Genomic DNA, 20,909 nt, shown 5'->3' with positions numbered 1-20,909 from the left:
GGTGGAGGAGTCCATGGGGAAGTGTTGCCTGGTGACAGAGGAGATAGAACGGGACCTGCATCGCTCCTTACCGGAGCACCCTGCCTTCCAAAACGAAACGGGGATCGCTGCTTTGAGGAGAGTCCTGACGGCTTATGCCCACCGGAACCCCAGAATCGGGTACTGCCAGGTGAGCTGTGCGCTGCGGGGTGGAGGTCACAGCCCCCATCCTGGGCTACCACCCAGGCCTCGGGTCTGTGTTTCAGCCGTCTGTACCGAGGACTGTCGTGTGGAGGGAATCAACCTCGTGTAGTCAGGCTGATGATGCAGAAGGAGCAACGTTACCCAGTGCCCGGGGAGAGCGTTGCACAGGCTGGGCCTCTGTCCACGGGAGGCCGTGCAGTCTTCACGGTCTCTGGGCCTCCACTGCAGGACGGTATCCGTGAAGCTGCCGTGGGAGCTTTCTCCCTCCAGAGCGTACAGAAGTCATAGGGATTCTTTTTTAAATGCTATTTGGGGAGGAAAAAGCTGTTTGGGGTGGATCGCTTTCCTCCAGGATGCACGAGTGGAGGTAAGACGCCCTCCGAGTGGTAAGCAAGCACAAGATAAAACCCCGGCACGAGGCTGGGTGAGAGAAGCTACTGACCCTTAAAAACAGAGGATTTTAAACTTTGTCTCCTGTGCATAAGCGAAATTAGTGGGTGAGTGTGTGTGTGTGTGTGTGTCTCTGTCCGAACGTAGACACAGAGACAGCTGGGTGGGATCTGAGCCTGAGGCGTGCTCCACAGCCCAGTCCAGCATCACACCGTGGGCTCAGGGATGGAGCGGTGGCTGGTCGCTCAGCCCGGTGTGTCTTGTGAGGTCACGGTGACACCGTGGTCGTTCCAGCTCGGTGTCGCTGTGGGTGGGTACGCTGGGTCTCTCATCATGCAGTCTTGACTTCTGCGGATCACTTGGGCTTGTGTGTTATTGAATGTCTCTGTGGCACTGTGTGGCCTCGTCAATAACTGTCCCCTCCCCTGCGAACCCCCTGAGCAGTCCATGAACATCCTGACCTCCCTTCTGCTGCTATACGCCGAGGAGGAGGAAGCCTTCTGGTTGCTGGTTGCTGTGTGTGAGCGGATGCTGCCCGACTACTTCAACCATCGAGTCATTGGTAACTGCCTCCTTCCTCCCCCTCTGTACCCGGGGGTAGTGACCGAGCCAGGGCAGAGATGTTGATCACCAGTCTTGGTTATAAAGTCCCCTGTGCCACTCAGCTAGTCTCTGCACAAACACCATTTTGACTCTTGAATTTGCAAAACTAGTGTAATTCTCTGCACAGTTTTGGCAAAAGAGTGGAATGTGGCAACCTGATTGCTCTCTTGCCACAAACTCTTACAGGTTTTGGATAAAGAACAAACGAATTATGTGGATAGCTGAACTTCAGGAAAGAAAAACCTAGGCGCAAAAAGCAAATCAAAAAGTGAAAACCAAAGAGATTTTTCACTGATGCTGAGGCCTGGAAAGGGAGGGGGTCTGCTCCTGGTACCCAGGGAGTTTGTACAGACAGGAGAGGAGGGGAGTAGAGCAATACTGGAGACCCTTGAGGGCCGACGTGAAGGGCAGAGGAGGAAAATGCCTCACTTAACATCTTGATCGTAAGAAAGCACATTTATAGCTGCCTGGGCTCTGGGCAAACCTGTGTTTGACCCATCAGTGCTCAAGCACTTGAGCTGCTGTCCTTTGTGCGCTTGAGATTGGAATTTGCATCCTCTCTGTGGTCCAGCAACCTCCTTGTGGGGAAAAGGACATGAAAATTGCTCTGGCCTGGTGATACTCTTAGGGACACTTTTTAGTAATCCAGAATGAGAGATGGAGATGGCCTAAAATTAGGGCGGCAGCCATGGGAACAGAAACAAAAGAACCAATTCGAGATGGAATTTGGCAAAGGAGTGGATGTAGGGACAAGGCAGGAAGAAGATGCTTGAAGGCTGAAGTCTAAGGACCAAAGGAGTGTGATGACCACTCGGAGGAAGGTGGGGTGGGGCTTGGCTGGGAAGGAGGTGGCCTTTTGGTGACCTCTGACTGTCTTCCTCTGCCCCCTCCTGTGCCTGAGTGGTTAATTGGTTTCCTTCCCTTTTCACCTCATATCACGCGAGGTATTTAATGTTGTACAGAGCAGCAAGGAGTAACCAGAACCTCGCGGTCATTGGGAAGCATGTTATCCAAGCTCTCATTAAGTGAGGAGTGTTGCTATGGGGCAGATGGTACTCAACAGTGATCAGTAGACCCTCCATGATAATGTGACCACCACCACAATACAGGGTAGAACATTTGGAACATTTCCATAATCCACAAAGTTCCCTTCTGCCTCTTCCCTGCCACATGCGACGCTTGGTACTGACTTCTGTCACCACAGATGAACTTGGCCTATTTTTGAACTTGGAATAAACATAATAATAGAGAATGTTCTGGCTTCCTTCGCATAACACGACGTTGTTGGCGCGTCAGCAGTTCCTTTTCATTGCTGAGTAGTATTTCACTGTACATTCATACCATGAGTTGTTCATCCAGTCACCTGTTGATAGACATTTGAGTTTCCAGTTTCTTCTATTATAAGTAGAGTTGCAATGAACATTCACATATGAGTCTTTTTGGAATGTATATTGTCAGTTTTCTTTGTCTTTACCCAGGAGTAGAATTCCTGGGTCATAGTTAGATGAATGCTTAACTTTATAAGAAACTGTCAGTTTTCCAAAGTGGATGAAATGCCTTCATATTATCTCACACCAGCAATGTGTGAGGGTTCCAGTTGCTCTGCATCCCTGTTAGCACTTGGAATTGTCTTTTTAATTTTAGCCATCCTAGTGGGTAAGAAACGGAATGTCCTGATGGTTTTAATTTGCATTTCTCTGATAATTGTTAATGACGTTGCACCTGTTTTTCTGTGCCTACTGGCCATTTATTTATCATCACTTTTGAAGTGTCCAAATTCTACCTCTTTTTAGAAAAAGATTTGGTCATTGATTTCTTACAACTAAGTTGCATCAGTTCTTTATTGTGATTATGAAACCTCTGTCAGGTATATGTATCGCAAATACTTTCTCCAAGTTTGAAGTTTGCATTTTCATTTCATTAATGGTCTCTTTTGAAGAACACCAGTCGTTAATCTTGATGAAGTCCAATTTGTAATTTTCTTCTATGGTTAATGCTTTTGTGTCCTAAGAAATTTTGCCTTTTTCCTGTCTTTCCCACACCGTGCAGATATCCACTTGATTCGGCACTTTTTTTTTTTTTTTTTTTTTCTTGTCCATGCTGTGTGGCTTGCAGGACCTGCGTTCCCTGACCAGGGTTTGGACCCGGGCCCACAGCAGTGAAAGCGCCAAGTCCTAACCACTGGACCGCTAGGGAAGTCCCAATTCACAACTATTTTTTGAAAATACTGTCCTTTCCCCATAGAATTACCTTGGTCAAAACATCAAAAACCAGTGAACTAAGTGTAAGTCCTTTTCTGGCCTCCAGTCCCGTTTCATCGTTGTGCGTATCTCAGAGTCGTTTTAATTTGGGGCTGACTTTGGAGGGAGTGACTCTCTCCCCCATCTCTGTGGCCTCCTTTCCCAGGGGCCCAGGTGGACCAATCGGTCTTCGAGGAGCTCATCAAGGAGCAGCTCCCTGAGCTGGCGGAGCACATGCACGACCTCTCGGCCCTGGCGTCCATCTCCCTCTCCTGGTTCCTGACGCTGTTCCTCAGCATCATGCCCCTGGAGAGCGCGGTGAACGTGGTCGACTGCTTCTTCTACGATGGCATCAAGGCCATCTTCCAGCTGGGGCTGGCCGTGCTGGAGGCCAACGCCGAGGACCTGTGCAGCAGCAAGGACGACAGCCAGGCCTTGATGGTCCTCAGCAGGTGGGGACCGCCTGGGGTGGAGGGGCAGCAGCGGGACTCCAGGAGCCAGGCGGCAGGTCCAGGCAGCCGGGCTGTCACTGTGGGAGTTCTTCCACTCTACCACTTGTCACCCCACGTGCCCCCAGGGCCAGGCCATCAGGCAGCCCCGTCACCCGTGTGCGGTGAGGAGTCCGCCTTCCCTCGCTCCTGTCCGCTAAGTGAGAGGCAGGAGGGGCGAGGGTATCGGTGCCTTTCTCTGAGCAGGTTCAAGTGTCCTTAGTCGAGAGGGACTCATGGTGGCCTTGAACGGGGGCGGGCAGGCGGACACGGGAAAACGTGGGCCTCAGGCCGCCAGCTGGAGGATTTGGACATTTTGTGCATAGGGGATGGTGCGTTGTAGGGAAGGCAAAGTCCCGCGAAGCTGAGGACGGGAACCCGGGTCCCTTGGAGCTGAGGGCAAGTTGGATGACAAATGAAAAGCTCCTTTTCAGAATACTGTGGAAGCTTAAAATTGCAGTATGCACAGGATTTTGTATTTATGTCACTGGAGGGTCACAGACCCCGGGAAACCTTCCCGTAGCGCCCAGGTCCACAAGTCTGGCTTCACGCACGTCTCTCGTTTTCTCTAAAATGAGTGTAGCAGTTGCTGCCTGGCACTCCTCCCACCGTTTGGAGGCAGACGAGCTGGTTTGACAGTTGCTGCCCCGTGTCCAGGGGCCCCTGTGAAGGCAGGTGTCGCATGGTGCCCAGGGGAGGGTAAACCTGTGCTTTTCCGGTGGATGGTGTGCCCAGGTTTCTGGATCACATCAAGAACGAGGATAGCCCTGGACCCCCGCTAGGCAGCCACCATGCCTTTTTCTCGGATGACCAGGAGCCCTGTCCCATGACCGACATTGCCGACCTGATCCGGGACTCCTACGAGGTACCTGGGCCCCATCCCTGCCCCACCCCGGCTCTCTTGGGAGATGGACTTCCAGGGAGGTGTTCCAGGCTACTTCTGTTTCCTGCATGGACGCATAAGGGATCCTGTGAGTGAGTGGACCCTTCCTTCCCTGCAGAAATTCGGAGACCAGTCTGTGGCTCAGATCGAGCACATGCGCTGCAAGCACAGGATCCGGGTCCTGCAGGGCCACGAAGACACCACAAAGCAGAATGTGGTGAGTAGAGGCCTCCTGGGAACCACTGCTCCTGGCGGCCAGGTGCTGACCTGGGCTGGGTGCCCTGCTGGTCTCCTAACAGGAGAAAGCCAGCTTTTTTTTTTTGCATTGAATTAACAACTTGACAGGGTGAGCTGGTGGAGAAAGAGCGTGGGTTTAGTTTGAGAGTCAGACAGATTGTGAGCAAACTAACTACTGTGAGCCTCGGTCTCCCCGATTGTAAAATGAGGATAATACTAACCCCCGTGTGGGCTTAAATGAGGGGCAGTATAGAGCATGCCCGACACCGAGGGCCTGCAGTGTTGATGGCTGTGCAGGAGGAACTTCCTGCCCAAGCTGTAGCCTTGCTACTGTTTACTCCCGTTAGGACTTACAATGCTTGTCCTGAGTCACGGACATGTGAATCAGAAAAGTCGAGGATAAAAAGCCCCGAGAGAGCTGCCATAAAGTGATCTCTGTGATGGGAACAGACTCTGTCCCGGGAAGAGCTGGGCGCCTGGCGTCCACCCCGGCGGGACGCGCCCTCTCGGCCTCTGGTCCTCCCAGGGGCAGGCAGAGTTCACTCCATGACCGTTTGTTCTTTCCTCAAGCTGCGAGTCGTTATCCCCGAAGTCTCAGTCCTTCCAGAAGACCTAGAGGAACTCTACGATTTATTCAAGGTAGGAAAATCTGGGAGGATGGGGGAGTGACAGGCCCTGAGCCAGGCCCCAGCTGATGTCATCGCCTGCCTGCGGGAGGGTGCAGAGGCTGGAGGGGTCCGCATGTGCCTGTTGGGTGGCAGCGAGGCTGGAGCGGCCCCCCGGCCAGCTCTGGCTTGGCCGTGCCTCCTGGGCCTGAGCACGGATGCTGTTGCGCTCGGCTGATAGGCCCTCAGTGCTGGGGACACGTCCTTCACTGCCCTAGGCCGAGTCCCCCAGTCAGTAGTGGATTCAGGGACTTCCCTGGTGGGGCAGTGGTTAAGAATCCGCCTGCCAGTGCAGGGGACCTGGGTTCAATCCCTGGTCCAGGAAGATCCCACATGCTGCAGAGCAACTAAGCCTGTGAGCCACAACTACTGAGCCCACGTGCCACAACTACTGAAGCCCGTGCGCCTAGAGCCCGTGCTCCGCAACAAGAGAAGCCTGCGCACCACAATGAAGAGTAGCCCCTGCTCACCGCGACTAGAGAAAGCCCTCGCACAGCAACAAAGACCCAACGCAGCCAAACATAAATAAATTTATTTAAAAAATACAAAAAAAAATAGTGGATGCAACAGTGACCCTTATTGAAATTATCACCTCGTATACTTTTTTCTATTATTATTTTTTAAAATTGAAGTATAGTTGATTCACAATGTTGTGTTAGTTTCTGGTATACAGCACAGTGATTCAGTTATACGTATATATATTCTTTTCTTAAAAAATATTTATTTGTTTGGCTGTGGCTGGTCTTAGTTGTGGCACGCAGGATCTTTGTTGTTGCTGTGTGCGGGGTCTCCGTTGCAGCATGCGGGATCTTTTTCATTTTTTAGTTGCCGCATGCGGGATCTTTAGTTGTGGCATGCACGTGGGATCTAGTTCCCTGAGCAGGGATTGAACCGGGCCCCCTGCATGGGGAGCGTGGAGTCTTAGCCACTGGACCACCAGGGAAGTCCCATACGTATATTCTTCTTCATTATAGGTTTTTACAAGATACTGAATACAATTCCCTGTATCACCTCAAATACTTTTTAATCATAACCTCACCCACATGACGTGTGTACATATTCTTGTGTTTGTGTGGCTGGTCTGCCTGCTACTTTACGTTCTGTTTTCCCCTGATGCTGTCATTGACGATTTTTCACATTGCCCTATGGTCTTACTCATTTTTAAATCATTTAAAACCTGTCATGTTGGTAATACTTCACATGCTAAACTGTATTTCGACTATTTGGATATTTAGGTGGAAGCCTTGCTGAATTAAATCCCCCTGCAAAGACCGTTTTCAGGTGCCTTTTCTCTTGCTCGAAACAGTCAGTAAAAATGGGGAAGAGAGGCAGACGGTGGACCCACTCCCTACAGCCTGGCAGTGAAGCGGGGAGAAGACAGCCGCAGAAAGCAGGCCAGCCTGGAGGAGTCGGCCACCGGAGCTGTCCTGGTGGGGCCTCTGAGCCGCCAGCGCTTCTGCACTCAAATGGCCGCGTGCGCAAGATAATCCCAAGCAGCACTTAGGTCTCCTGAGCAGAGCCGCAGATATTGTCTGACCCTTCCTGGGGCTGTCGTGTCACATCTCCCTGTGGTCACTGACATGGTGGCTGGCTTAGTAGGTTCCCGGCACTCCTCACGCCTAGTCAGCAGGATGCGTGATGAGTCCTCAGGCTACGTCTCCTGTAAACATCACCGGGTTTCAAGTTTTATAGTTTCCTCTGTTGCATGAAGAGAAAATACGAAGCCAGAGGTGACTTAGTGTCCCACACCACCACCTCTCTTTGACTTTCAAGGAGGAAAAACAGGGAGTACTAGAAACACAAAAGCAGGTTAACAAACGTGTTGTTTAGCATAAAACGTCTTTGATTTATTTAGGGCTAACTTCCCAATTTGAGAGAATAAGACGTCTCACATTTGAATTTATATGACTTAAGAGACTGCCTTAAATTCATCATAAAAATAAGTTTCATTAAGTACTAACTGTATCATTAATCTTTCATACAAGGAGTATTTAAAGAAGACAGACAGCTATTTCCTGTGTCCTATTTCTATCTTTTCTGTGAACAATGTGGGTGAAATTTATTTTCGTATATTTTTTTTTTTTTAGCTCTGCAGGCCTTTCATTTGTGTAGGACTAACTATGAATATAAACTTCAACTATAAATACAAGACCAATTTCAAAATGCACTTCCAAAAGAAATTCCAGGACAGTAGCGTCATCATCATGGTGTCTAATTCCATCATACAGCCTGAGGTACCTCCTTTATGTGCCCAGAGCCATCCTCACCGCCACGGAACCCCCCTCAGGCTGTCCTCCCCCGCTCCCACTGCCCCCCTTGCTGCTGACCTTCCCTGAATTCCCTTGGCTTTCATAATCTGGCCTCTTATATTTTAATGCTTCTTTAAGTACTGTGAGGTATAATGGTCCCTAGTTGGGTTTTACATGCACCTCTTGTCTCTTGAATCAGAAATTCGTTTTCTCAAGGGAAAGGGCCACATAGAGGTACCCTTACATTGTTGTATAAATATGTGATAGGGTCTTATTAAGGAGTCCATTCCTTAACTTCATTGCCTCCTTCCCTAAGCCTGGAACGTACAGGTGTGACCATTCTCTATGTTAACAAGGAATAGCCTGCTCTGTCTTCCTTACATACTTTTTCCTATTAAAGATGAACGGTGTGTACTTAATGAAATCTATTTTTATTCTGAATGGAAAGCAATCTTTCTTTTATGCCTTAATGCAATTCTTTCTTTTCTTTCAGTTTTATTGAGGTATAATTGACCTACAGCACTAAGTTTAAGGTGTACAGCATAATGACTTACATGTATTGCGAAATGATGCGCAGTAAGTTAACATCCATCATGTCATGTATTTATAGATACGAAAAAAAAGAACAAAAATGATTTTTTTCTTGTGACGAGAACTTTTAGGATCTACTCTCTTAGCAACTTTCAAATATACCGTACAGCAGTGGTAACTATAGTTGTCGTGTTGTACATACATCCCAGGACTTATTTATCTTATAACTGGAGATTTGTACCTTTTGACCCCCTTCACCCCGTTCTATAACCCGCACCCACGGCCAGCCCCAGCCTCTGGTAACCACGAATCTGATCCTTTTCTATGACTTTGGGTTTGTTTGTTTGTTTGAATTTATTTTATTTTTGGCTGCATTGGGTCTTTGTTGCTGCACACGGGCTTTCTCTAGTTGCAGCGAATGGGAGCTACTCTTTGTTGCAGTGCGCAGGCTTCTCATTGCGGTGGCTTCTGTTGTTGTGGAGCATGGGCTCTAGGCGTGTGGGCTTCAGTAGTTGTGGCACGCGGCTCAGTAGTTGTGGCTCGTGGGCTCTAGAGCACAGGCTCAGTAGTTGTGGCGCACAGGCTTAGTTGCTCTGCAGCATGTGAGTTCTTCCCGGACCAGGGCTCGAACCCGTGTCCTCTGCATTGGCAGGTGGATTCTTAACCACTGCGCCACCAGGGAAGCCCATGTTGCTATTTTTTTTTTTTTTTTAGATTCCACATATGAGATCATATAGTATTTCTCTGACTTATTTCACTTACCGTAATGTCGTTGAGGTCCGTCCAGGTTATAAAGCAGTGTTTTAAATTACGTAAATTTAGATTTGCGATGTCTGTCCCTTATCCTCTGAAATTGAAAACAGCTTCATTAGTCTTCTCTCTTCAAGTAAGATGGGAACAATATAATACACACTTGATGTCATTGACTACTTTTGGAAATACTCAGGACCTGAAACATGAAACAGTGCCTATGACATTTTTGTAGATTCAGTGTCTGCAGATCTTTTCTCATTCTTTTTTAATGGCTGCAGGATTTGATGGTAGGGCTTAACCATACTTTATTAACCATTCACCTGCTGAGGGACATTTATCTCACTTCCAATTTTTTCTGCTTTATAAACAGTGCTGTATCAAGCATGCTTCTGCCTTTCTTGGGACACCTGTGCTGCCGTTTCTGTAGGATGGGTTCCTTAGGGATGCACAAACCAAGTTTTAGTCACTATTGCTACAGCGTTTTAGATTTTTCAAATTTCAGTTCTACTGATGATGCCTAAGGGTGCTCATCTCCTATGTTCCCCACTCACCCAGCATTTAACATTATGGATCTTTTAAAATTTTACTAGTTGTGTAGAAAATTGAATTTCATTTTAACTTAACATTTGTTTACTCATTAGTGAGGTTGAGTACCCTTTCATAAGTTTATTGGCTAATCATATACTTTCTTGTATCATCTCTTCATATCCTTTGCCTGTTTTTATATTGACTTGTTTTTCTGTAGGATTCTGTGTAAACTGGTTGTACTAGTCCTTGGCCTTTATAACTTTTCTTCTGGGTAGGATTCTGAGGGCCTCTAGCATCACAGGGTGGCAAATATACACGCAAATTCACAGTGTGTCTTGGGTTTGAGGAATGGGAATTTATCAGACCTTTGTTTCACACTTGAACATTCTTATGGTACTTTTCCTGATTCTGCAAAGGCTGTTTAAGGAACATGACTCCAGAGAATATGCAGTAAAATTATAAATGGCATTTTGGTTTCCATCCAAGGATAGGCACTTGGATATTACAGCATCTGTACTTGTTTCTGTGCCATCCTTATGGGCAGAGGGCATTGAAATCGTGAAGAACCCTGCAGTCATTGGGAACTATTCAAGTGAGTTGAGATGTCCCAAGAGGTGATTTAGTACAGGTGTAAAAGAAACATTCTAAAGAGGCTAACCTGGTCCTGGGCGACAGGGCCGGTTTTGATTGCTTTAGTTTTCAGTCTATTCCCAAGACTTCAAATTGCCTTTGCTTTTTTTACTTTTAATTTTTTGAATTGTTAATATATTCATGTGGTTGAAAATTCAGAACATATAAAAAAGCTTGCTTCTCCATCTGGGTCCCTGTCCCCGTTTTCCATCCTCACAGGTTACCAGGGCAAATAGTTGCTTCTGTATCCTATAGATTTGTCTAGTACTTTCTGACTTTCAAATAATATGATTTAAGAAAAAATATCAGAATAAAAATTGTATGATTTCAATAATTAAAACTATGGCAGGGGAGTTCCCTGGCGGTCCAGTGGTTAGGACTCTGCACTCTCACTGCTGTGGGTCCAGGTTCAATTCCCTGGTCGGGGAACTAAGATCCCATAAGCTGTGCAGTGTGGCCAAAATTAAACAAAACAAAACAAAACTATGGCAGCTGAACTGTACATTTAAAACTTGTTAAAATGGTAAATTTTGTTATGTATATTCTGCTACAATGAAAAAAGAAACCTTAATAAAAAGGAAAAAGTTTTTGCTTGTTACTACAGGGTTACCTGTAACTACATTTCTGGTTGGAGTGGTGAGATTGTGAGTTAATTTTTTCATTTGTTTGTTTTATAATGTTGCTTATTCAATACTGAATTTTACGAGGCAAAGCAAGTCAGGAGAGAAGGCTGTGTTGGCTTTGGCCTTTACGTGTGCGGCCTCCCATGGGGGCCGCCGCCCCTCACAGACCCCTCTCGCTCCCCTGTTAGAGAGAACACATGATGAGCTGCTACTGGGAGCAGCCCAGGCCCGTGGCCCTGCGCCATGACCCCAGCAGGCCCTACGCGGAGCAGTACCGCATAGACGCCCGGCAGTTTGCACGCCTGTTTCAGCTTGTCTCGCCGTGGACCTGCGGGGCCCACACAGAAATCCTCGCTGAAAGGACTTTCAGGCTCCTGGATGAAAACATGGACCATCTGATCGAATTCAAAGCATTCGTGAGCTGTCTCGGTATGACTCTGTGGGTCTTCCCTGCAGTGAGTTCATTTGGGATGTGAGTCTGTGAACACAAGACAAGTAGACTGTCAGGCAGGCACATCCACTCAGTGAAATGGGTTTGGGAGTCGCCTGACGTGATTTGGGGATTTTAAAAGTCCCTCTGCAGGCTCCTCTCGTGACCACTTTTATGTTTCCTAAGCGGGTGGTGGGGAGGGCAGCCCAGGCTCTCAACATACATGGTTGTTGACCTTGTTCTCCTGGGCACCCAGGGTGTGGTGGTGTCTTGTTAGGAATGTGTCCTGAGACACATTTTTTTAAAAAAAATAAATTTAAAATTGAAGTATAGTTGATTTACAATATCGTGTAAGTTTCAGGTGCACAGCACAGAGATTCAGTTATACATACATATGTGTGTGTGTTGTGTGTGTATATATATATATATATATATATATTCTTTTTCAGATTCTTTTCCCTTATAGGTTATTACACACTATTGAGTATAGTTCCTTGTCCTATACAGTAGGTCCTTGTTGGTTGTCTATTTTATGCATAGTGGTGTGTATATGTTAATCCTAGCCTCCTAATTTATCCCTCCCCCCCCCCCCCCCCGCACATTCCTAACTCTTGCAGCTAAAATTGGAATCTTTCAGAAGGTATGAAGCCAGACAAAATTCCTGAGGTTATGTTGCCGCTCAGCAGTCACCAGTCACTACCCTTCACATTTCCCTTTCAGGTACACACTGTCTGGGTAGCAGCAGGTGAAGTGTCAGGTCAACAGACACTGACCTTACTACGTTCTCTCTACAGTGACTTTGTGTCCTGACACATGTGCTTAAACCATTTGCATGTACTCAGTCTCTCTCTCTCTTTCTGGATTTTGCAGATATTATGTATAATGGCGAAATGAATGAGAAAATTAAACTGTTATATAGGCTTCATATCCCTCCAGGTAAGAAATTCCAAGTAGAAAAGTTAGGCTCTGTTCTGCCTTGACGTAAATCAGCTTTGTGCATGACCTTGAGGTTCTTCTCTTTTTAGATTTATTTAGACTTGAGGCAACAGATGTTTCTAGTTTGGGGTGGCTGATGGCAGATTTTGAGGACCACATTGTATGGCCTGTGGCAGGGGTTCCCAGACTCGAGTGTGCATTAGAATCACCTGGGTGGCTTGTTATAATACAGGATACCTGGCCCACCCCGGTTTCTAATCCGCTAGGTCTGAGGACCACACTTTGAGAACCACGGGCCTGTGGAATGTGGGGGAAGACAAACCCTCGTTGCCTTACAGATGGTTATTTTAGCTTACTGTTTTTTGAAAAATTGAGGTAAAATTGGTATTATACCAGTTTCAGGTGTAAAGCATGATAGTTCAGTCTTTGTATACACTACAAAGTGATCACCACAGTAAAGCTGATTACCATTTGTCCCCATAAAATTGACCCCCTTCACCCATTTTGCCCACCCCCCCCACCCCTTTCCTCTCTGGTAACCAACAGTCGATGGGTGTTGTTTTATTCATTTGCTTCATTTTTTTAGATTGCATATATAACTGAAATCATACAGTATTTGTTTTTCTCTGACTTATTTTGCTTAGCATAATGCCCTCAAGGTCCATCTGTATTGTTGCAAACGACAAGATTTCCTTCTTTTTCATGGCTGAGTAGTATTCCGTTGTGTGTATGTATGTGTGTGTGCAACTTTACTGAATTCATTTATTCCAAGAATTTTTGGTGGAGCCTTTAAGGTTTGCTATATATATGGTATCTGACAGTTTTACTTCTTCCTTCCCTTTTATTTCTTTTTCTTGCCTAATTGTTTGGGCTAACACTTCCGATACAGTGTTGAATAAAAGTGGCAAGAGTAGGCATCCTTGTCTTGTTCCTGATCTTAGGGGAAAAGCTTTTAGCTTGTCACCATTGATTATAATGTTAGCTGTGAGTTTGTCATATGGCCTTTATTACGTTGAGGTATGGTCCCTAAATAACCACTTTGATGAGAGTTTTTAATCATAAGTGGATGTTGAATTTTGTCAAATGCTTTTTCTGCATCTATTGAGACAGTTGTGTGTTTTTTATCCTTCATTTTGTTAATGTGGTGTATCATGTTGATTTGTGAATGCTGAACCATCCTTACATCCCTGTAATAAATCCCACTTGGTCATGGTATATAATCCATTTAATGTATTGTTGAATTAAATTTTTAAAAACCCTGCTTTAAATTCAAAAATTTAAAAATTCTGCTACTTTTGGATGGAATGTTTTGTATATATATGTGGCTTAAGGCTGATGCTTCATTATTGATTTTCTGTCTGGATGTTCTATCCATTAATGTAAGTGGGGTCTTAAAGTCCCCTACTAGTACTGTGTTGCTGTCAATTTATCCCTTTAGGTCAGTTAATATTTGCTTTATTTATTTAGGTGTGCCTCTCTTGGGTGTATAAATATTTACAAATGTTATATCTTCTTGTTGGATTGATCCTTTTATCGATATGTAATGCTCTTCTTTGTCTTTTATTACAGTTTTTGTTTTAAAGTCTATTTTGCCCAATGAAAGTATAGCCACCCCAGATTTCTTTTTGCTTTCATTTGCAGGGACTGTCTTTTCCATCCCTTCACTTTCAGTTTGTGTCCTTCCATCTGAAGTGAGTCTCTTGTAGGCAGCATGTAGATGAGTCTTGGTTTTTCATCCATTCCGCCACTCTGTCTTTTGATTGGAGAATTTAGTCTATTTACACTTAAAGTAATTATTGAGAGGTATACACTTATTGCTATTTTGTTAATTGTTTTCTGTAGTTCCTCTCTGCTCTTTTTCTCTTTTTTCGCTTCCCTTGTGGTTTGATGACATTCTTCAGTGTTATATTTGGATTCCTTTCTCATTATTTTTTGTGTAGGTTTTTGCTATGTAGTTAATCACAAGGTTCACTATATGACAGCCTATATATATAACAGTCTATTTTAAGTTGATAGCAACTTAAGTTTAAGTGTATTCTAAAAACTCTGTATTTTTATTCCCTCCCCCTACGTTTTGTTTTTGATGTGATATTTTACATATTTCTATTTTGTATATCCCTTAATCAAATCTGGTGTAGTTAATTGTACTATTGGATTGGCCAAAAAGTTCATTCAGGTTCTTCTGAAAGATGTTGCAGAAAACTCCAAACGAACTTTTTGGCCAACCCAATACTTTTGTCTTTTAACCCTTATATTAGCTTTGTAAGTGGTTGATCTAGCTTTACCTTTATATTGCCTTCATCAGTGACATTTTGACTTTCATGTTTTCTTGTTGCTAGCTAGGGGTTTTTTCTTTTTCTCTTAAAGAAGTCCATTTAACATTCCTGTAAGGCTGGTTCAGTGGTGATAAACGCCTTTAGCTTTTGCTTGTTTGAAAACTCTTTTATCTTTCCTTCAATTGTTTTCTTTTTTTAAAATTCATTTCAGTTGACATAGGACTATTCAAATGTTCTTTCCTTTGTATTTATTTATTTTTAATTTATTTTATTTATTTTTTGGCTGCATTGGGTCTTCGTTGCCGTGCGTGGGCTTTCTCTAGTTGCGGCGAGTGGGGGCTACTCTTCATTGCGGTGTGCAGGCTTCTCATTGTGGTGGCTTCTCTTGTCACGGAGCACGGGCTCTAGGCACGCAAGCTTCAGTAGTTGTGGTGTGCGGGCTCAGTAGTTGTGGCTTGTGGGCTCTAGAGTGCAGGTGCAGTAGCTGCAACAGATGGGCTTAGTTGCTCCGCGGCATGTGGGATCTTCCTGGACCAGTCTCAACCACTGTGCCACCAGGGAAGCCCAATCTCCTTCAATTCTGATTAACCTTGCTGGGTAGAGTATTCTTGGTTGGAAGTTTTTCCCTTTAGCACTTTGAATGTGTTGCGCCACTCCCTTCTGGCCCGCAGCTTCTGTTGAAAAATCAGCTGATAGTCTTATGGGGGTTCCATTGTGCATAACAAGTTGTTTTTTTCTGGCTGCTTTTAAGATTCTCTCTTTATCTGTAACTTTTATCACTTTAGTTATAGTGTGTCTTGGTGTGTGTCTCTCTGGGTTCATTGTATTTGGAACTCTCTGGGCTGTGGGAGAGTCCCATGGGACTGTAATTGTAAACTGTGCTGACCTCCAGACCAGGAGATCTGGAGGTGCTCCCCAGGCAACAGTTACAAAAATCATGACTTCAGATGAGTGTATAAGCCCCTTGGAAGGTACCAGAGAGCTGTGGTGAGGCTAAGAGAGGGTGCAAGGGTTATGCCTCCCTGCCTACATTCCAAGTGCGCCTCTGTAGCCTCTAGGTGTGTGGCAAATCTAAGCCCGTCCCTCAAGTTGAAGCCCTAGGACAAGTAAATGGGCCCTTTTGTGCAGGTGGGCTGGGGGTGTGTTCCAGTCTGTTGTCTGTGCAGTGCCCTGGGTGTGGTAGCCTGCCCAGAACCGTCTTTCTGATTGTTACAGTCCCGTGGGGCCTCAGGACTCATGCCCTCCCGGGCCAGGGGATCAAGGGATAGCCCCTGTGTGGACCACGTTCATCTGCTGGCTTTTGCAAGGCTGCAGGAGAGAGGGTTGAGTATGGGACACACCTGCAGCTTTAGTGATGCAGGTGAAGAGCCCTGGGGCGGGGCACTCTTGTGACTTCAGTGAGACTGTGCGCCCACCTCCACTAGCAAGGTATAGGTAGAGTGAACAAAGGGGAGAATGGTGCTTCATCCCCGAAGAAAGTCCCACCTGTCTCTGCCCCTCCAGCAGAAGCTTTAAGAGTAGCAAATGGGGGGTTTCCCTGGTGGCGCAGTGGTGGAGAGTCCGCTTGCCGATGCAGGGGACGTGGGTTCGTGCCCCGGTCCGGGAGGATCCCACATGCCGCGGAGCGGCTGGGCCCGTGAGCCATGGCCGCTGAGCCTGCGCGTCCGGAGCCTGTGCTCCGCAACGGGAGAGGCCACAGCAGTGAGAGGCCCGCGTGCCGCAAAAAAAAAAAAAAAAAAAAAAAAAAAATTAGCAAACGGGTCTCCTTCACATGCAGTCCAGGCACTACTTAAACTGCTGCCTCTGCGCTGGGTCCTAGGACCAGTGAGACCCTCAGTAGGAGTATCTCAGATCCCTACACTCCCCAGGTCCCTGGGACATAAGCCCCCCTTGGTTTCCAAAGCCAGACAGTTTGGGGGCCTCGTTTCTCTGGTGCTGATCCCAAGGTCTGGGGTGCCTGATGTGAGGCTCAAACCTCTCGCTCCTCAGGGAATAGCCCTGGACCTTTGAGACTCCTCCCTGTTGAGGGTCGCCTGGCCGGGGGTGGGGATTTTGGTGAGACTCTGTGTCTGCCTCTCCTGCCCATCTCCGTGTGGCCCTTTTACCGCTTGTTGTGGAGAAGCTGCTCAGCTACTGCTGTTCATTTTCAGCAGCGCTCGTTCTATATGTAGCTGTAGTTTTGGTGAGTCCATGGGGGGAGGTGGGTCCAGGAACTTTCTATGCTGCCATCTTGGATTGCCCCCACCCCCACCCCCAATCTGAGTAGGTTCAACCTCTGTGACCTAGTTTTGTGCTGACGTGACACGGTTTCTGGCTCCTCGGCAGCCCCAGCTACTGGTTTTGAAGGAACATGTCATTTGTCCAGCGTGTTAAGACCGTGCTTCCTCCAAATTTAAGCAGTGGTAACCAGACACAAAGAAAGCAGCTTTGAAACCTGTGAGATCAGGCTTGGCATTTCCCTTAACGTATTCCTTGGATCTCTGAAACTGACAGAGGTAGATTAGGAATCCCAGAGGGTCTCTGGACCCCAGTGCCACGGTTCTGGTGTTGGACGGTTTCTCTGATAGAACTTTCTAACAAGGGACCCTGGGGAGGTGGCGAGCTGTGAGGTTTCCAGGTCCACGAGATCCAGGTGGCTTTTAAAACTCACACCTGTACGGTAGTTGAAAATGCGTGTGGACGTTACTTGTGGGCTTCCCGAGTACACTTCCTGAGCTCAGCCATTACGGAGTTGGCATCTGTTGTGCACGTGATGCTTATGGAAACACCCTCTGGCAGCCACACAGCCACACACAGCTCCTGCTCTGCTTTCTCATGGACTCATGGCTTTAGTACAGACAGTTGAGCATCTTAAAGTTCCTTGCCTTTCATTGAGTTTTGTTTTTCACTTAATTTGCATACACACACACACACTCTTTTTCAGATTCTTTTCCATTATAGGTTATTGCAAGATATTGAATACAGTTCCCTGCGCTCTACAGTAAATCATTGTTGTTTATCTATTTTATATATACTGTAGTGGTGTGTATCTGTTAATCCCAGAATCTCAATTCATCCCTCCCCCTCCTTTCCCTTTTGGAACCGTAAGTTTGTCTTCTATGTCTGTGAGTCTGTTTCTGTTTTATAAATAAGTTCATTTGTATTATTTTTTGAGATTCCACATATAAGTGATATCGTATTTGTCTTTCTTTGACTTCACTTAGTATGATAATCTCTAGGTCCATCCATGTTGCTGCAAATGGTATTTCATTCTTCTTTCTACACACACACACACACACACACACACACACGTACACACATCTTCTTTATCCATTCATCTACTGATGGACATTTAGGTTACTTCCATGTCTTCTTGGCTATTGTAAATAGTGGTGCTATGAACATTGGGGTTGCATGTATCTTTTCCAATTATAATTTTTGTCTCTTCCAGATATATAGTCCAAGGGTAGGACTGCTGGATCATGTGGTAACTCTAGTTTTAGGTTAAGGAACCTCCATAGTGACTCTAGCAATTTACATTCCCTTGCTTACCTGTATTTAATATTTGAATTTTTGATGCAGTTAAAAAAAAAAGTCGTAAGAATGCAGACAACCTAAAACCTCTATTTAAATGCATCAGTTTGACAGGGCCATGAAGATCCACAATACATTTAGGCACTTTTCATTTAAATAGATTTGATTTTAACAAATATTTATTTTCCACCCTCATGAATAACATTTTGATTAAAGGTGGAACAAACACACTCGTGGGGAAAAAAGCTTAACTCACTAATTAGGAAGTGTACTGAGGATTACAGGTTTGAATTTGTGTGCCCAAAGAGTGATGTCTTATTGCCCTGATGGGAGGTGGAAAACCAAACAAAGCACACCAGCCTCTGGCCTCAAACACCCGCCTTGTGCAGAGAGCGCTGGAACTCTGCAGGGACAAACAGGAGGCAGAGGGCTTTGTCAGGTCACTTACAAAGGTGATGCATCTCGGGAAGCAAAGAAGCCCTAAGCCCAAGGCCTCACAGTTTTTGAAGAGCTCAGTTCATTGGCCCCATGGTGACTACAACACTGTTTAGCAAATAGAAGAGAAATATTCCAGATGATTTGATACCAAATTAGGTGATGGAGGGATGAACAGTATTCTGGAAGATTACTGAATCAGGAGTTTTCACTGAAAATTGCTAAATCTGTAAGTACTGGTCATTTCACTCAGCTTATTACACTAACTAGACATCCAGACGACCATTTCCTGGAAGAACATTAGATTCATTAGGAAGAAGCATCAAAACAAGCTACCAAGAATGACATGTCAGAATTGGTAAATTAACACAAGCGAATGAGGCACTGGAGGCTTCCTGTAAAGACAGCACACTGTGAGCGGAGCTGATAGCACAGTTTTGCTCCTCCTGGAAACTCTGCGATTCAGGAAATACGTTGTTGGACTTGCAGAGCAGCTCCCCAAAAGGTGTCCCTGCTGGTCTGGATCCACGTTAACTGACGTTCTTAAAATGCTGAATCTAATAAAGTTCGAACAAAGGTCAACTTATCACAGGATCCAAAAATGATAGTTTACATCTAATAACTTAGGCAGTACTGATGTCAGCTACATCAGAAGTGATACCAGGCACATTTGATTTGGTGAAAGACAGCTTAGGCTAGATGAAAGTCTGTTCTTTGTATTGGGATCCTGAGTTGAAAATGTCACTTGAGGGTTTTGCAAAATATGAAAAGTGTAGAATATAAACCTCCTGAGAAATGTTTTGTGAAATTAAAAGATTGCACTGAGCTTTTTAAAAGAGAAAAGCTAGGTGCTTAAGATCCCTAGTATCGTCAAGCCACTAAAATGGGATTTATGGTCCCAGCATCCAGTACTTGTTGCAGCTCAGGTGATTTTCTTATAGTAGATATCTGAGACACAAGTTGGATACTTCGTTTGCTTTTCCTATCAATGACTTGGTTATACTGGAATTCCTAATTAATCCAAATGCAAGTCTGTTCCCTTAGAAATTGATTGCTGTTTCTAGCCTACATGGAGGGGTCGAAGGGGGGCACTGTATGGCTTTTCCAAGAAGAAAATATATTGGAAAATGGTATTATTTTGATGACTGTGGTGTCAGCTGTGTGTGAAGGCCAAATTGTGTTGAAAGCAGTCTATGTACTCTTCTGCCAGAGAGAAGCAACTTTCAGTGGAACTGGCTTTTTCCCTCCACAAGCATCCCATTTAGAAAGTGCTGAGATAGCGGTGATGATGACAGTGTTACAAGGAATGAGTATGCGCACCAACTAACGAAAGTGCTTGAAGCCGTAAGGAGGGTGTTGTGCTTGTGTCTGTTGAAGCAATGTACTTACCCACCAGTCACACAGACATGCGAGATCGGGACCTTCAAGATAACCAAATACAGATCCTTCATCCAGTTTTAACACGTGCAGAATTTGAAGTGAGATACGGTGAAACCTTTAATAGAACTCTCAATCCACGTATAGTCTTGAATTATGAATTACACATATATTGGAATGTAAAAATGTTACATTTATAAAAGCTCAAGTATCTCATTTTGAAAGGTTGAAAGTACATTTTTAAAGGTGGTATACACTCAGTGTTTACTGTTTTTCCTTATGCACTGTATCTTACACTTCTGATAGGAATAGATAGCAGCATGAGTGTTTTCCAGTGAGCGCCAAGACTCCACTGTCCCGTGTCCAGTCCGGATGCTGGTGCTTTCTGTGTGCAGGGACTGGAGAGAGGTTGGCTGGCCTTTCTGGCTCCTTGTCACTGTTGGCACTTGACCTGGCTCCTTTCTGGACACTCACCCACCCCTTGAATTAATCGTTCCTCTCTGTGCTCTCATGATATTTGTGTGTATTGGTTCTTCTGTTAGGGCATCTTAGAGTGACTCGTGTACACGTTTCTGTTTGATACGCTGAGGATAGGGACCCAGTATCCGCTAGACATCCCAGCGGCTATTACTTGGGAAACCATTTCTATCGTGACTGCCCCACGTACCATCCAGGGTTTGTAATTTTCCTCCTATTCAGTTTGAGTGGATTCTCACATTTGTTTTGGGTAAAGTTGGAAAAAAACGACTCAATAACTTTGTTAAATAAAAAAAAAAAAAAAAGAAAAAGAAAAAGGACCAACAGAAAAAACAAAAGAAACCACCCCAAACAGCCTCCCACCTTCCAAACCCCAGGAACCTGCTTCCCAAGTAGGAAGGAGGGTAGATTAATCAAGGCTTTGGTGCCATCTTGTGGACATTTGTTGGATCACAACAGAAT

The 20,909-nt window shown here is 45.5% G+C and overlaps 1 protein-coding gene across 1 annotated transcript in view; it reads left to right on the top strand.

Moving 5' to 3' along the window:
• The window catches only part of TBC1D8 (TBC1 domain family member 8), a 124,970-nt gene that overhangs the window by 99,227 nt on the left and 4,834 nt on the right, over window positions 1-20,909 (top strand). Inside the window, exons 10-17 of the mRNA XM_082851770.1 lie at window positions 1-169; window positions 1,018-1,135; window positions 3,583-3,868; window positions 4,640-4,769; window positions 4,906-5,004; window positions 5,595-5,663; window positions 11,192-11,432; window positions 12,304-12,369. The exon at window positions 1-169 is cut by the window's left edge and continues 46 nt beyond it. Of these exons, the coding sequence (XP_082707896.1) occupies window positions 1-169; window positions 1,018-1,135; window positions 3,583-3,868; window positions 4,640-4,769; window positions 4,906-5,004; window positions 5,595-5,663; window positions 11,192-11,432; window positions 12,304-12,369 (1,178 nt within the window). The remainder of the gene's footprint in view (window positions 170-1,017; window positions 1,136-3,582; window positions 3,869-4,639; window positions 4,770-4,905; window positions 5,005-5,594; window positions 5,664-11,191; window positions 11,433-12,303; window positions 12,370-20,909) is intronic.

This window comes from Leucopleurus acutus, assembly GCF_964270905.1.
Source record: "Leucopleurus acutus genome assembly, chromosome: 12".
Taxonomy (NCBI): Eukaryota; Metazoa; Chordata; class Mammalia; order Artiodactyla; family Delphinidae; genus Leucopleurus; species Leucopleurus acutus.
This window is presented reverse-complemented; position numbering and strand designations above follow the sequence as displayed.